General features: G+C 43.6%; 2 protein-coding genes across 5 annotated transcripts; both read right to left on the reverse strand.

Annotated features, from left to right (window-relative positions):
* Positions 1–2,490: 2,490 nt before the first annotated feature.
* Positions 2,491–7,435, reverse strand: slc25a37 (solute carrier family 25 member 37). The gene is made up of 5 exons (XM_037258848.1): positions 7,153–7,435; positions 5,558–5,786; positions 5,387–5,443; positions 4,186–4,757; positions 2,491–4,134 (listed from the first exon to the last, which is right to left on the reverse strand). Exons 1-4 carry the CDS (start codon positions 7,345–7,347, stop codon positions 4,231–4,233), a joined length of 1,008 nt encoding a protein of 335 aa, XP_037114743.1. The 5' UTR covers positions 7,348–7,435; the 3' UTR covers positions 2,491–4,134; positions 4,186–4,230.
* A 717-nt stretch (positions 7,436–8,152) lies between these two features.
* On the reverse strand, positions 8,153–13,391 carry entpd4 (ectonucleoside triphosphate diphosphohydrolase 4). 4 transcript variants are annotated; one of them, XM_037258840.1, is made up of 13 exons: positions 13,251–13,391; positions 12,868–12,997; positions 12,496–12,693; positions 12,171–12,376; positions 11,942–12,092; positions 11,625–11,728; positions 11,296–11,355; positions 11,037–11,188; positions 10,273–10,439; positions 9,878–10,202; positions 9,554–9,639; positions 9,083–9,244; positions 8,153–8,993 (listed from the first exon to the last, which is right to left on the reverse strand). In XM_037258840.1, exons 2-13 carry the CDS (start codon positions 12,873–12,875, stop codon positions 8,759–8,761), a joined length of 1,854 nt encoding a protein of 617 aa, XP_037114735.1. In that variant the 5' UTR covers positions 12,876–12,997; positions 13,251–13,391; the 3' UTR covers positions 8,153–8,758. The 4 variants fall into 4 exon arrangements, with proteins under 4 accessions (XP_037114735.1, XP_037114736.1, XP_037114734.1 ...); XM_037258841.1 differs by having other exon boundaries at positions 11,061–11,191; XM_037258839.1 differs by having other exon boundaries at positions 11,037–11,191.
* Positions 13,392–14,903: the final 1,512 nt, after the last annotated feature.

A 14,903-nucleotide genomic window follows, 5' to 3' on the forward strand; every position in this document is an offset into this window, starting at 1 on the left:
GGAAAGTTCCATCCGAGAAGCGAGTTCACACGGGTAGTCGTGGCCAACTTGATAGGAGAGCGAGTGCCACGCACAAGAACGTACCGTGTCGACAACACGAGCGACAAACATCTTAAAGAGCTTCGTCTTATCTCCGCGCGTGGGCATGGCGAGATGTCAACGTAGCATGAAGCGGAGAACCTGTCAAGTGGCTCCTCTCCTCCGTGGGATCATTTCAAGCCGACCGACCGGTCGATGAGCGGCGGGCGGGCGGGTCAACAGGTTGAAGGGGTAAACAGAAGAGTTTGACTTTGGAGACATCCAAATGCCGACTTCTTATCTATCATGTGCGCGGCGGCGGCGGCCCTCGGCGTAAACAGGTAATTAGACATGAAGAGGGCAGATAGCGTCTGTTTTGACGGCCGTGAGAATGTGACCGTAATCTAGCGGGCACGCCGACATGTTGATAAAGGAATCTGCCATTGTAATGCCCGCACAGTACATTGGGCTGAACACTATCCCAAGACCAGCAATTACAACCACAATTCTCAAATGTCTTCCATAAAATTGCATTTGTTTATTCCCAACAGTCCAATTAGATGTTAGCCTCTACTGTGTGAATCTAATCCGCCTTGACAATAAGTCTTGTCTCAGAATCATTGCTATCCTCTCATCTTAGTTGCCTTCGAATATTTTCCTGTGGCACCTGGATCGACTGGATTTGGTTGGAGGTAAGTGATGAAAAGCACCGAAGCATGAGCTTGTGTACCTTTAGATTAACGACTTCCCATTAGGAACACCAAGGAGTGACTTGTTGTTTATTTAGGCTTAAAAGTGTGGTTAATGGTACTAGGGACTCTTTATCAGGTAAGGAAACAGTGTACCTCTCATGATGACACAACAGGGGCATCAAATTTGTCACCAGCAAATACTTTTTTTATTTTATTTTTTTATTTAAATCTAATCTAATTTAAATTAATTTAAATTATTTAATTTAATTTAATGATGACTGACTTCAGTTTTCCCTTTCCATGTGCGAGTACCCCATAATGGGTTAAATGTGTCTTTAAAAGGACCAGCAGATCTTCATCAAAGGATGAGAAGAAAACCAAAGCTGACCACAAAGGAAGTCTTTGTCGGCGCTGCAATGTGCCGTGACTGTCTGACAAATTTGTTGGGTCTGATAAGGCGTTTTGAAGCAGCTCTGGATCCCCCATGTTACTCGGCCAAAGAGGCAATGGGCATACTTTTGAATCCTGCGCATCCAGGAGCTATCTATCACTGTGTGGATGTTTGTGTGTTAAGACCAGCATGTATTGAGTAAAGAGGCTGTTGTCATTTTCCAGCTCTTATCTTCGGTATAAAGATGTAAAGTAGTCAAGCAAATGGACTGCAGATGAAACCGACAAGGACAGAAGACGTGGCATCCATTGTAGGCTCGGGATAAACAACATGATCAGGGACAACTCTGCCACACCACCTGTGTACGTGTGCTGGGACATGCCGGCTCCGAATAAAGCTCGCCACTGTCTGCAGCCCGATAAGAACCGTCTTGTTTTTGTTCCATCCGAGCGTATCGGTAAGTATCTGCCTTCATGTAAACAGTCCAATAAATGACAGCCAGCACAAGAAGAACCACGAGCAGAATTATTGTGAGCACAGCGGGGTCATTTAAAGGACATATGTGGTCCAAGTCTGGAGCTAGACCTCAGTTACGTGGAAAGTCTCACGTGTCTCTGGTTGTGTGGTCCAGGTCTTAAGATCTTTAGTCCATGTCTTGAACTAGATCCAGGTTATGCAATCTGACAAGGAGTCCCGGGGTCATTTTTGGTTTGCAATCAGATCATGTGACCGAATTTTCATGCTTGTTCCAGATCATGCGAGCCATGTCTCAAGCAAGTCCAACCAGTTTTAGGCTGCTTCAAAGTCTTGAGAGAAATTTAAAGGAGGTCGGAGTAAATACTCATACTAGTGATCCTTGTATAACGGCAGTAGTCTGGTCCAGACCTCAAACAAGACCCAGGTCACGTGGATCAGTTTTAACGCTAGCTCAAGGGCAAGGTTGTCGAGGTTATGTCCTTCAGGTTTAAAGGCAGTCCTGGAAGGGTAGAATTTCGGTTATGCTAATGTCTAAGGTCATGTGATTTGGGGTCTTATGCTAGCCATTGGTAACCAGGATCAGATCAGGCCAGATCTAAAACTGGTCTTTGGTCTAGTCTCAAGAATCCTCAGTCATGTGGCCCAACGGATGTAATGCAAGTGGTCCTGGTCAAAAGATTGTCAGCTTTGTGTGGTCCAAGTAGAATGGTAGGTGTGGTTTAGATCAAGTGAGAAGTCATGTGACTTTTACGTTTCACGTTTAGAATAAAATGCTGTATAATAGCGCCCTCTGCTGGCACCACAACGGAACGACACAAATTGGACTGTCGTGGCCTTGGGGAAAGGCAGGAATGTAAAAAAAAAATTAAAATATCTTCTTGATGAACAAAAACTTGCAAATAGCAACGGACACCAATGTCATCCTATTTCATTTATTTCAGCTCCAGTGTTACATGCTGCAGCAGCATTGTTACAATGATGTCATATATGCTTGGTCTGACATTCTATTGGCCTTATTTGTGCGTAAAAAGTGTAACCAATTTACAAGTACAAAATAGTCACACAAGCACACGCCACTATTCCGCACTGTGGGATGTGTATTAAAAGTATAGTGACCTACAAAGACATGGCGAGCATGTTTCTTCACTTGGATTAAAGACAATTACCTCATGAAACGCAGATGACGCAAATGCATATACTATAAAGCTCGTAAAAACAATTCCCATTTGCTCCTGGGAAAATGTTGCGAGGGCAACTATGGCTTATATAAAGGGTACTGTATACAAACAGACTGAATGATTAAAAAAAACAAAGCCATCATTAAACACACCCAAACAGTGGGGAAAACTACAATAACAAAAAGGTCCTCTTCAACTGCCACACACGAAAAAAAAAAATGCCATCTTGCATATTTGAAACAAATGTTGAGGCACAAAGAGACACAGTGGTCACCGCAATATGAGCAAAAATGAACAAATGGAGTGCGCACAGTGAAAAAGCAGGTGCATAGAAAAATACCATTTGTTACAATCCAATGTCGTTTGTGGCAAGTACACATCGACCCCAAAAAAAAAAACGGCAATGTTTTGTTCTTCTTCGGATTGGTGAATATCTTCAAAAATGCAAAGGGAGTGGAAAGGTGAATAAAAAAATGCATCATATGTGATGATACAATCTGCAACAACATTTATGTACAAGTCAGGTCAGTGTTGAGCCCTCCAATAGCTGCCCTGTGTCCATTCGATTTAAATGGGAGGGCATAGTGTGTGTGCGTGATTCAGCGGCGGGCGGGCGGGCGGTTGGTCATTTGGCTCACTCGCCGAACCAATATGCCAACAGACGCTTGAAGAACTAATCGCTATGGCAAATCAATTCATTGATCTTCCAGTGCAACTTCATGGAGGTGGACGTGTGAACGGCTAGACCATGGTTATATGCTGCCTCTGATTTAAAAAAAAAATATATATATATAGAAAGCATCGTACTCTGCTGCAACCAGCTGAAGCGCTATTGATTTCGTAAGACTTGAGACAAGTTTGCGTTTGAAAAAAGTCCAGCATGACGTCAGCTCTGGAAAGTTGAGCAACATTCCTGACGTGGATTTCCCGCTCGATATGGCGCTGGCATGGAAGCGGAAGTTCTTTTGAAAATTGCTTTCGTGCTTGGAGATGAACTTTACTCATCAACCAAATGTAGTAAACGGTAAAAGTGCCCAAATAGATAAGAAAGCAACTTTTTTTTCGGGGGGGGGGGGGGGGAAGCTAAAATGTCTCAATAAAAGAGTAAAAGAGGCACTTGGAAATTGGAGTGAGGATTCATTTTTCCGTGTCGACTGATTCCTAATAAATAAACACAGAAGGAAAGCAAATAAAGCCGCGTTGCGCTGCTTCCTTCTGCAGCCATTAAAATCACAAGCTAGGCAAATAAATAAATACTACGAACTCTATCTAAACATCATTCAAGACTTTCTTTGCTCCACGCACAGCTGTGTGCGCTGGAAAGAAGGTCCAACGATGACTGTTTGAATTTGTCCGTGATTCTTCTGCCCTTGAGTGACGTCATTACGGGGGGGGGGAAAAAAAAAAAGTGCAGACGTCAGTGCGGGTGAAAACAAGGAGGCGTGTCACAACTTGGCTACTTCCTCAAACGCGTTCACTTTGCGTTCCTGCCGGCGGGTCTCGCCTCCTGCTTGGTCAGGAAGTACTTGAAGAACTCGTAGACGGACCAGGCGATGGCCGTGGATGGCATCTGGTAGATGACTCGGGCCCGCACGCCTTTAAAAAAGGCCGGCACGCCGCCGAGCTGGTACACTGTCCTGAAGGCGTTGGCCATTCCTGACAAGTGTCCGCTGATGTTGACGGAAGTGAGCGCCACGTTCTCCTGCGTGTTGAGCAGCGTCTTGCACACGTCCAGCGGCGTGGTGACGGCGGCCGAGATGGCGCCGGCCGCCGCCCCGGACACGATGTGCGTGCCGGGGTGGTAGTGTCTCTGGGGATTGAGCCATTCCTGCATGGTCTCATAAGTGATGAAGTGAACGGCCTGGAAGGGGATGTTCATGGTCAGCTGCGTGCTGTAGCTGCGGTAGAAGGCGCCGGCACCCTCCACGCGCGTCATGGTGCGAACGCAGTCCCAAAGTCCACGATAGGGCGACTTGTACATTTGCATCCTCTGCTTCACCACTGAGCCATGATAACACAAAGACATTCAGGAAGCTTCAATGGAAAGGTGATTTTTTTTTTTTCAGTTTTGCTTGATGGAATTTTTGGACCATGGAATATTTGGAAGGGCACCACAAGCGCAAAATGAAGTTGGAAGTGAGCGACTTGAAAGCGTTAGTGGACCAACAAAATGAAAAAGTTGCAAAATTGTCTTGCTGAAAATGTTTTTTTTTTCTGCTGCTTCAAAAATGTTTGAGGAAGGAGAAAAAGATTCATTTTCCCAAATCACCTTTACTTGACATTTTGTTTTGTTTTGCACCCGTCTTTCGGACATGACGTTAAAAGGTGCAAAATCGGCAACCGTAATTCATCTCGTTATAATTTCAGTTTTCATTTCAAAGTGAGTTTTGTTGGGGTTAGTGTCAAGTGGTGCACGCTGCATTTTACAGAGACATCTTCAAAATATCAGATCGCACATTTACACAGTACAACACACATCATTGCTGTCGGGTCAAAACTCAGAATTATTATATTATTTGTGTTATTATGAATGAAACAATCAAAAAACAATCCATTTTGGATGAGGCTATTTTTCCAGAATAACATTTATCTTTGTCAAACAGTTCGTATTTCGATTTTATTGCGCTTACCTTCAGCAGGGTTCATAACGGCATCATGGAGGACGGTGGCCACGCTGCCTGCAACACCTGTGCAGACAATATTTAGGGTTTAATATTCCCAAAAATTGCCATTTAAATGGACTTGATATAAAAAATGAAAAAAATTCAAAAACAGATATTTGGGATGGATGGACTTTGTACCGTTGGCCAGGTGGCTGTTGCCTCCACTTTTGATGACGTCGCTGAGGGAGTGCTTGAGGCGTTCGTAGCAGGCGAAGTAGAGCGCGTGGGCAGGGCCGGCGCCCATCATGGTGATGTTGAGGCCCCTTAGCGGTCGGAGGAGGCCCTCTGTGCGGATGATCCTTCTCAGGGCTTCGTAGACGCCTCTGTACTGGGCGTTGGGGTCGGGCTGCAGGCTCTGCATCCTTGTCTGAAGACAGAAGAAGACATTCATTGGCTATTTTTATTATGACAGCTGGCTTTTTACAAATGTGAGGAGGGGAAAAACACACGGCGTGTACGAGCGAGGCAGCGCTTTGTTTGAGTCCAGCGTGCCAAGTTATCTGCACAGCACAAAGCCTGTTTTTATTTGCGGGGAGATGGAGTCGGCGCTGGTGAGGGAAGATAGGCCCCGTCGATCTTCCTTTGCACGTCTTTCCTTCCTTTTTGCGCTCACAATAAACTACAATTCCATTTCCGGTTAATGCAGATGTGGGGATTTGGGGACACTCAAATCACAGCTGAGAATTTTTGCTGCACAAATCGTATTGTCCGGACAAGGGTTAGTAATGAGTCACTTCAAATACTTATGAACTACAAAATGTTACTTCTTGTCTCCAGATTTTTCATGTTACCTGATAGGGACTGTTTTTGTCACATACCGTTTTGGCCTCAGTCTACCACAATCCAGTTGTAAAATCTTATAAACGTTGTAGTAGTACCTCAACCCCGGGCCGTTATAATCAATACTACACAAGGACGAGGACGTAAACACGCCCTCGACTGTGTGAGGTTGATTTCAAGAGTGTGTCGCACAGATAAGGCCGCCCCCACACACACCCTTCACAAGATTGGCACTAGGTGTGTCTCAATTGATATCTTGGGTGGTCAAGTCATTAGTCGGCAGGTCCGCTGAACTTCAAATTCACACCCAACATTTATTGCCAGGACACACACAAATATGACTGCAGAGGTTATGACGTCTGGAAGAAAACATCCAGACGAGTTTAAGAGGAAATGACAAAAGGAGTTTGAGTAAGAGAGGGCAGTTTGGCAAGATGGTAAAAGAGGATAAGGAACAGATTCATGTAATTGCCACACCTATCAATGGAGAATGTTGATTTCATTTGCGAGTGATTTTAGTTGGTAACCATCACACTCGCAAAGTCAGAATGTACTCGGTAGCGTTATTCTAAAATGAAAAACTAGTACATTATTAATTAACTCAAGTCTGTACCTGGGCGTCAATGGAGACAGGTCAAACTTTCTAGTCACAGAGGCGCAATAGAGACATAAGTTAATAGCTTGTGTTTAAAAAAAGAAAAGAAAGTATACGAATGTTTTCAACACTTATCCACAACAAAAATGTTATTTCTAAACTGGCTTCCTGAAGTGAGCAAACAAGACAAGCTAACTGTGGTCAAGCAGGTTGCATAGTTTAAAGCTAATGCTTGTTAGCAACACACTGTCGTAGCCAGCCGACAAGCCGTGCGTGGTGGATTTGATACGTGAATGTTGGTGGCGTGACTCAGGTAAAAATAAGGAGCGCGGCGCTGAGGGAGGTGTGCGTCCGTTACCTTGACGGAGTCCACCGGGTACATGACCGAGTGCTCCAGCACGCCAGCCACTGCGCCCGCTGTCATGTGCGTCGTCACCGAGACATGAGGGGGCAAGGTCTCGTAGTCGCCGTCGCCGGGAGCGGGCTGGCCGCCTTGGCTCGCCGTCTGCGACATCTTCAGCGGTGACAGCACACGCTCTGAGCTCAACTCCATGCGTGGAGCGCTTCTCGGGGTGTTATAGGCAGCGTGGACGGCCACAACATTTTCGGTCGTCACTACTCGCTGGAGTGAGAGGGGCGGAGTGACATTTCCTTGAAAAGGCGTGGCTTTCTCAACAATTAACCAATAGAATTGCCGATGCTGGCCCACAGGGCGGGCTATTGGACTTTAGTGACCAATGAGAAGTTGTCTTTCTGAAATTTGGCTATCCCTACGGGCTCAGTCTCATCCATTGCATCTGTCATGACTTTTTTAAAATTTAAATATATATATTTTTACATATTTTAATGGGATTTTCATGCACCTAAATGACCTTCGACATGCACTTTGTACTTAAAATGTCTATTAAAAAAAACTAATTCATGTATAAAAAATGCATTGCTGTCGTGCATAAAAAGCAAACCTAAAGCACGTTTAAACCAAAATGATATACTCCTTTTTAATCAAAACAAACTGTCTTTCACGATGACAAACAGTCCAGTGATACAAAGTAAAGTCAAATAAAACAAGATAGAGGAGAGTGGGTGGGGCACTTTCTGGGTGAAAAGTAGTTGATCCTAATAGACTTTTGAATGAGTTTTACATTTTTATCACATACTGCTCCTGGAATAGATAAGAGGGCTTGGTCATCGCAGCACAGCCCGATAAGATACTGAAGCCCCCCAAATTGCGGGTTCTCTTTCCTACAACTAAATTTGCGGTAGGATGTGCTGATTTAAGAATGTTACAATAATTGGCAAAACACTTCAACAAGACTCTGCAATTCAATATTTGAAGAAAGTAGAGGCAAATCAATCACTCTGATGTTTGCTCATCAGGCAAGAGAATTGTCAGAAAACACAAAGCTTTATTAGCATACTGCAGCCTGACAAACATTGTGCATAAATAACATGTTGCGTGCATCAGGTCATTACAAATCCTCATGACAGCTTCTGAAAATGAAGCCCACCAAAATAGCCTCACCAGTCCTCAATTACATCATTTCACAGCAACAATGAGACAAAACAATTTGAAGGGCTCTGCCAGTGACAAGACATGTATTGCACAAGTATTGCATCAAATTCTGACGTGCACACATACAATTGTACCGGGAGGGGCGGTTTTAAGGATGTTCATGTGCAATCCAGTGCTCCTGCCACATAAAAGATGGATTTAGTTTCTATTAAATGTATAAACGTGGGAAAAAAAAAAAAAGCTCTTTAAAAAGGCAGAACAAGGCGAATGCCCACAAAATAAAATTTTCGACAGCAGAAAAATAAAATATTTGCCAAGTTTTTAGCATGATATGAATACAGTAGCGCCGACATATTTTTGTGGCTCAGTAAGGCCTCAGCTCAAGTCTCACACGGGATCTTCGTGCCAGAGACTTCTCGTAATACAACACGGTGAGCACGTGGACGAGAGTTTACAAATGAATGGGGAGTGTTGGTGATCCCAAGCCTTCCTCCAGCCACGGCACGGAGGAAGGCGAGCAGCGCTGCGCGGCGCGCCGGTGGATTCGGCGAAGTCGCAGCATGTACAAGATGATTGACAGGAGGACGATGAAGAAACAAACCAGAAATAAGTAGTGGTTGTTGACAAACGAGAAGCTGTGGCGCCAGTGGGAGTGTAATCCTTTTAGACTTTCCTGCTGGATGTCCCTGGAAAAAAGAAAAGTCCGCAATCCTCATAAGGACAAACGTGACACAAAATGGAGGAACGGAATGCAACTTCAGCCAAATGATCTTACCTCAAAGGTAGAAAGCGTGTTCGGAAGAGAATAGCTCCGAGAGTCCACTGGACCTCCTTATCGTAAACCAGAAATGCTGTTTTCAGGTTTTTATAGTCAGGAGGGAAGGAGAAGCCTGAGTGCAATACTTCATACATCCACGCCGATTTAAAACACTGATACCTGCAGACATAAAGAAATCAAAAATCAACCATCATCACAATCCAAGACATCTTGAATGATATAACACTTTCGCTCTGTCAAAGTGCTCAAATGAAATAATACAACAGAACGTATCACATCAAACGTTGGAAATAATAATCATAAATATCCTTTTGCTTAAGAAAAAAAGAACGTCTTTCACCTTAATAGACAGCATATGAATTGTATATCATTATCAAGCGTCTCAGTAAAGGGATGGGTTTTAAAAAAGAGCACACTTGATTTTAGAATCATTAATAGCTTTAAAATCGAGAATGCGTGTGCATTTACTGCAGTCTGTGGAGATCGGCGTGGGAAGCGAATAAGCCGGCGTCAAAGCGTTCCCTCAGAGTCCCCCACTGGGTGGCGCAGTAACTCTGAAAATGTGAAACGAACATGTTGAGCAAGTCACCACGAGAAGCTTTGACTTTTTGCAAATAATGAGTCTGAGATTAATTTTCATTCCTCTACATCACACTACCAAAGTCAAACAAAATGTCATGTTTTACATTTCATTGCAAAGAACTCTTGAAGATGTATCGACGCCATTTCCTATGACACGTGTTGACTTATTCTCGAGTGATTCACGAATGAGGCTTGTAGCCAGCCATTCACCTTTGCAGCTTGGGCATATTTGGAAGCGTTGTAGTCTCCGCCCATGCGCAGCACATCCTCTGTGCAGTAATAGAATTCAGAGAAACCAAAGAACTGGCTGTTGTTGTAGTCAATGGGCGGCTGGAAAACGCCGTTCAGAGACGTTTGAGTCTCATTGGTGCGGTTGAGGAAGGGTTGAAGTGCGCGTCTGCACTGGTCAAAGTCGCCTGTGCCCAGCACGTGGAGCTTCTGTTCCGGGGAGCCGATCTGGTCCCGCAGGTCCGTGGGGAGGCAGGGGTCCAGGAGGGGGGCCGCCGCCATCTCGCCGACATGCTGACCCAGCAGCCTGGTCAAATCGCACACGAATGAAATGATGAAAATGAGTCCAAGCGTCAGTCGCTGGCTGCGGCACTCACTTATTGCGAGTGGTGGTGTTTTTGACGAGGCTCTCCTCGTATGTTTGGCGTGCCGCGTTTCCTCCGAAACCCAGGAAGGTGGACACGTACACGCGGTACACATGATCAGTGCGATGGGCGTCGCATCCCAGATTAAATTCGGCCAGTAAATTCTTGGCCACCTCCTCCTAGAGAACAAATGAAAATGATGACGTTAGATAGTAGTGTGGGTTGATTTCTTTTTCCACACAACATGAAAATATGGAAAGTCAAACAGGACATTTTATTAGGTACACTACTGAGCGCCGATACAAGAGCTGCTTGCCAAACGACTGTCAAAAACTGACCCGACTGACGAGTTTTTTGAGATGTGAGCAATAATTCGGCCTTTTTTTTTTTTTTTTTTGCTGACTTGCGAGTCCTGTATGGCGGCAGTCAACTCAACCTCACTTCACAAAAAGGCAACAGAAAGACAAACAGTGCACATGTAGGCGGACAGAACAACTACACACGGGCATATTTTCTTTATCCTCTGTGAAAACCAACCAGTATTACGTTTATCATTAGAAACTGTCATGCGTCTATATTACACTGCCCCCAGGTGGCCAGGGCATGCATGCATGCACGCTAGGAGCAGCACAATGTTCATTGAATTTCAGCAAAAGTATGGCAAATACAGAGAGCAGTCAGTCTCCAGGGGGACAAAAAGGGTGCAAACAAAGCCAACAAGGAAGCAGAAGACTGAGTGACAACAACAAAAAACGGAATTGATCATGGATAATAACCTGTTGTGGAGAGGCAAAGCTTACACTTTTGGGCACTTCAAATGCTATCTGTGTGGAAACTCCGCCCATGTCCAAAACACCTGCAGTCCTTTTTCTCACTAGCGCCTCCTGGTGATCACTGCCCGGGATATTGACCTCGACAACAGCGTCGTCATCTTGACGAGAGAGCAGGACAAAAAGGTAAGAAGGCTACAGACATTTTCTGAATTACCAAAAAGGCAACGCAAGTTGTTAAAACGCGAACCCTCGGTGTCCTTACCATTGTGAGCATGATTAAATTTTCCAAGGACAAAATTGATTCCGATCCACGCGTAGACCCCTGAAATCAACGAGAACATCTTTGCACGTTAATAATGCTATCCTTTTCCAAATGCTGCGTCAAAATGTCAGCCAAGACAAATAACGCTCAATTCGGATTCACAGAGGGTTAGAGCGTACAACTTTCAAAATATCTTTATTAATGTGGTTGTACTTTCTAGCGGTGTAGAACTACACTGGATTATAATAAGCGCACTTTCGAATACTGTACATACAAATAATGACTGAGAAGAAAAACTACCAGGCAGTCAGAGTGTATTATTATATTACCTTCCAGTTTTCCGGAAATGACTTCGACATGAGAATCTGAGAACAGGAAGTCAAAGTTCACCGGGATGTCTGTTCGCAAATCTTCCAGAATCGCCTCCTGCTGACTGATATAAAAAAAAAAAAACATACAGAGGGCACAATAAGAAAAACATTTCTGTTGAAAGCAAATTTTTGCTGGTGTGTTTTGGGGTGCTGGAAAGGTTTAACAGGAATTCAATTCAGTCAACGTGGAAAATTTGTTTTACAGAAAAAAAGGAAGTTCACAGAACAAATTAAACACAAAAATGCAAATAAATAAAACTCAAGTAATATTGCACCTCTCAGGCAGAATTCTCATTCCAGCTGTGCACAGGATGTAAAGCGGTGTTTCAATGTGCTTATTTTTGGGAATATGTTCAGCTGCAAAGCTCAGCAGTGGATGGATATAGTCACTGGCTTTCTCTGGTGTTTCAGCCATCTTGGAAATCCCTAAACACAACAAGATGAAGCATATATGTTCATCACGTGTCATTATTGCCATCATCTGTTTCAGATGCCTTTTCTAACCTGGTTTGATCTTCATGACCACCGACTTGCCATTTTGATCCCTCATTTGCCGAATGTCCAGGAGCTCATGGGGATTGCCATTGTGACTGGGCCAGCAGTACACGTAAACCCTGGAACCACTGCTGCCGCAATCCACCACCAAGCCGTAGCTCAGGTCGGGATTGCTTGCGTCGGTCGCATCCACGTCCGACACCCGAGCCAAGTGCCTATGGAGAGTAAAACATTGCTCTCGTTCTTGTCCGTCACACTCGGAGGGAGGCCACAAGAAGAGACATCCGGTCCTTACACTATTGCACGTGATTGCTTAAAAGGAGAATGGGTTAACCTGTGGAAGCTGTTTCCCTTTGTGGTCCAGCTGGCGGGCAACTTTCCAGTGACCAGAAGCAGGTAACACACTCCCAAGAAAAAGAGGAGCAGGCCAATGAAGAGCAGCTGCCTGGATGAAGGAAGCAAGAGACGAGGAAGGCTCTGGGATGGCAGGCTAAAATGCCAGGACGCTGGAAAAAGGCAGGAAAAGCTTATCCTAAAGGACAAAAGGGGGGGGGGGGGGGGGGGAAGCAATCTGAGATAAGATGTGTGTATATTTCTTACGAGGATTGTTGCAAATGTTGGTGGACTGAGGTCACAAGAGATATACTTCAAATCTAAAGGACAGAGAATCCCTCTTGATGCGCTTTCCCACAGTCTAGAAACAAACCTGCCCATGATGAAGACTCTCCTCAGGTCTTTAGTCTCATTCGTGTGAAGCCGCCAGTCAGTAGGATGGACGAAGAATCTCCGGCATTCGGGCCACACTCCATTCCGGTTTCATAACGGCTCCCCATTACCTTGCATTGGCAAAAATCCGATGTTTAGGGTTGAATCGAGCTTCGCTGGGCTCCTCGATCGAATTGTAGTCTTCATCAGTAACATTAGTTGCAAGCGGATAAAAGCCAAACAATGTAAAAACAAAACAGCTGTTGTTTGCTAGCGTTAGCGACACTCCTCCGCAATGCTAGCAGTGTACGTCACGAAACACATATTTAACATTCGTCGTTCGAGTACTACACGTACGAGACGGCGAACATATTTCATACTTACAATTCACATCGCAAAAGTCTTTCACAAACGTCATCTGCGAGACACCAACTGCTAGCCGGCCGGCCGGCTAAACTTGACAAGTACGTGGCAAGTCCCTTTACAAATGACGTGTTAAGGTAGGATTATGACGTATGGAGAGGGTGCGTTTGATTTTCATTCAATGTTAGCGCGGTCAAATGGGGACAATGTTCCGAAAGCACCCAACAGTCTGTGTGAAGGAAAAGAAAAGAAAAGAAAAGAAAAGAAAAGAAAAGAAAAGATGACACTGGCATGGGAGCTTTGTCATTTACATGTTTTGAATGTTTTCAAACAAGTAAGGGCACATTCACTTCCTAGAAAACAAGAGTAAATACTTTGTGACACATTTGCTCGAGCCTGTTTTCGATGTCTCCCTCCTCTAATAAACCTGACTCATGATAAGATCCGTGGCCTGGGACTGCTTTTTTATTTTTTTTATTATTATTATTATTATTTTTATTTTTTTTAAATACGTGGCTGCTTCTGTGATGATTTTATTTTTTATTTTTTTTTAAATTGCGAGTACTCGAAACCTACGGAAGATACGGAAGAGGATTAGGGCCAGTGAAGAAAAAAAAACGAGGGGTGACAGGATTCTGACTATTTTTCTCAGAATACTGACTTTATTTCCAGAATTCTGACTTAAGTCAGAAAGTGGGAATTCTGATTTTATTCTCAGAATTCTGACGAAAAAAAGTCAGAATCCTGTCACCCCTCGTTTTTTTTTTTTTTTTTTTTTTTTTTGACTGGCCCTAATCCTCTTCCGTATCTTCCGTAGGTTCCGTCGAGTACTTTTAGAATATTCTCGTGATTATTTAAATAATCTGATACAATTTAGTTTACATGAAAAAAGTATTGGAAAAAAATCCTGGTGGCTCCTTGTCAAATCATATTTTTTGTTTATTTGGTATTATTTAGTGATTATAAAACAATTAAACAAGTTAAGTAACATTAGACAACAATGATTGCTGTTCATTGGGATGTTTGCAAATGTCTTATTTGGATTAAACACAAAAGATAGTCTGATTACATGAAGGGCTAGAGCTATCAGAGAATTAGTACAAAAATGCTTTTCCTGACAATATAAAAGAAGAAAGTGTCAGTCTGCAATCTAAAAGTTGTCTGAACCTGAACAGAGCTACTGTCTCTGCTTGTTCCATAATGCATTGTTAATTCCAAGAACGGTTACTGAATCACAAACGAATGATTGACACTCCACAAGCAAAACATCACACAATTTTTGGGTGCGGCTACACTGTAACTAGAATCTAGCAATTTCTTTTGAATCCAAATTCCCCGAAACTCTGATAGTAACGCGTCACAATTTTTACTGCAACAAAGGAATATTCCAAATATTTTATACACAAAACAAATCATGTACTTCTAAAATTTCAAACCACAGATAAAAAAATGACAGTAAAATCCTAAAATTGTGTTTTATGCATTATTTCAGACCGCACAATTTTGATATCCAAAACAAAAAGAGCATGTGAAAAAATGTAGCGACTTATAGTCCGAAAATTACGGTAAGTGGTTTTCGTCAAGTACCATCAAGCCTGAAGTGCCTTGTTGTGTTTGTCAAGTCGCCTTCGTGCCAGTGGCTCTGCCAACACCGCAAACGCTTTGCTTGTTTTG

This window comes from Syngnathus acus, chromosome 9, assembly GCF_901709675.1.
Source record: "Syngnathus acus chromosome 9, fSynAcu1.2, whole genome shotgun sequence".
Classification (NCBI taxonomy): domain Eukaryota; kingdom Metazoa; phylum Chordata; class Actinopteri; order Syngnathiformes; family Syngnathidae; genus Syngnathus; species Syngnathus acus.

Excerpts from the sequence above, each read along its gene's own strand:
- slc25a37 (XM_037258848.1), bottom strand. The coding sequence starts at position 7,347 with ATGGAGTTGAGCTCAGAGCGTGTGCTGTCACCGCTGAAGATGTCGCAG. Across the intron at positions 5,444-5,557 it reads CAACAGCCACCTGGCCAACG|GTGTTGCAGGCAGCGTGGCC; the intron begins GTACAAAGTCCA and ends TTGTCTGCACAG. Across the intron at positions 4,758-5,386 it reads CGTTATGAACCCTGCTGAAG|TGGTGAAGCAGAGGATGCAA; the intron begins GTAAGCGCAATA and ends ATCATGGCTCAG.
- entpd4 (XM_037258839.1), bottom strand. Across the intron at positions 10,440-11,036 it reads GCTTTGCCTCTCCACAACAG|GAGGAGGTGGCCAAGAATTT; the intron begins GTTATTATCCAT and ends TTTGTTCTCTAG. Across the intron at positions 8,994-9,082 it reads ACACGCTTTCTACCTTTGAG|GGACATCCAGCAGGAAAGTC; the intron begins GTAAGATCATTT and ends TCTTTTTTCCAG.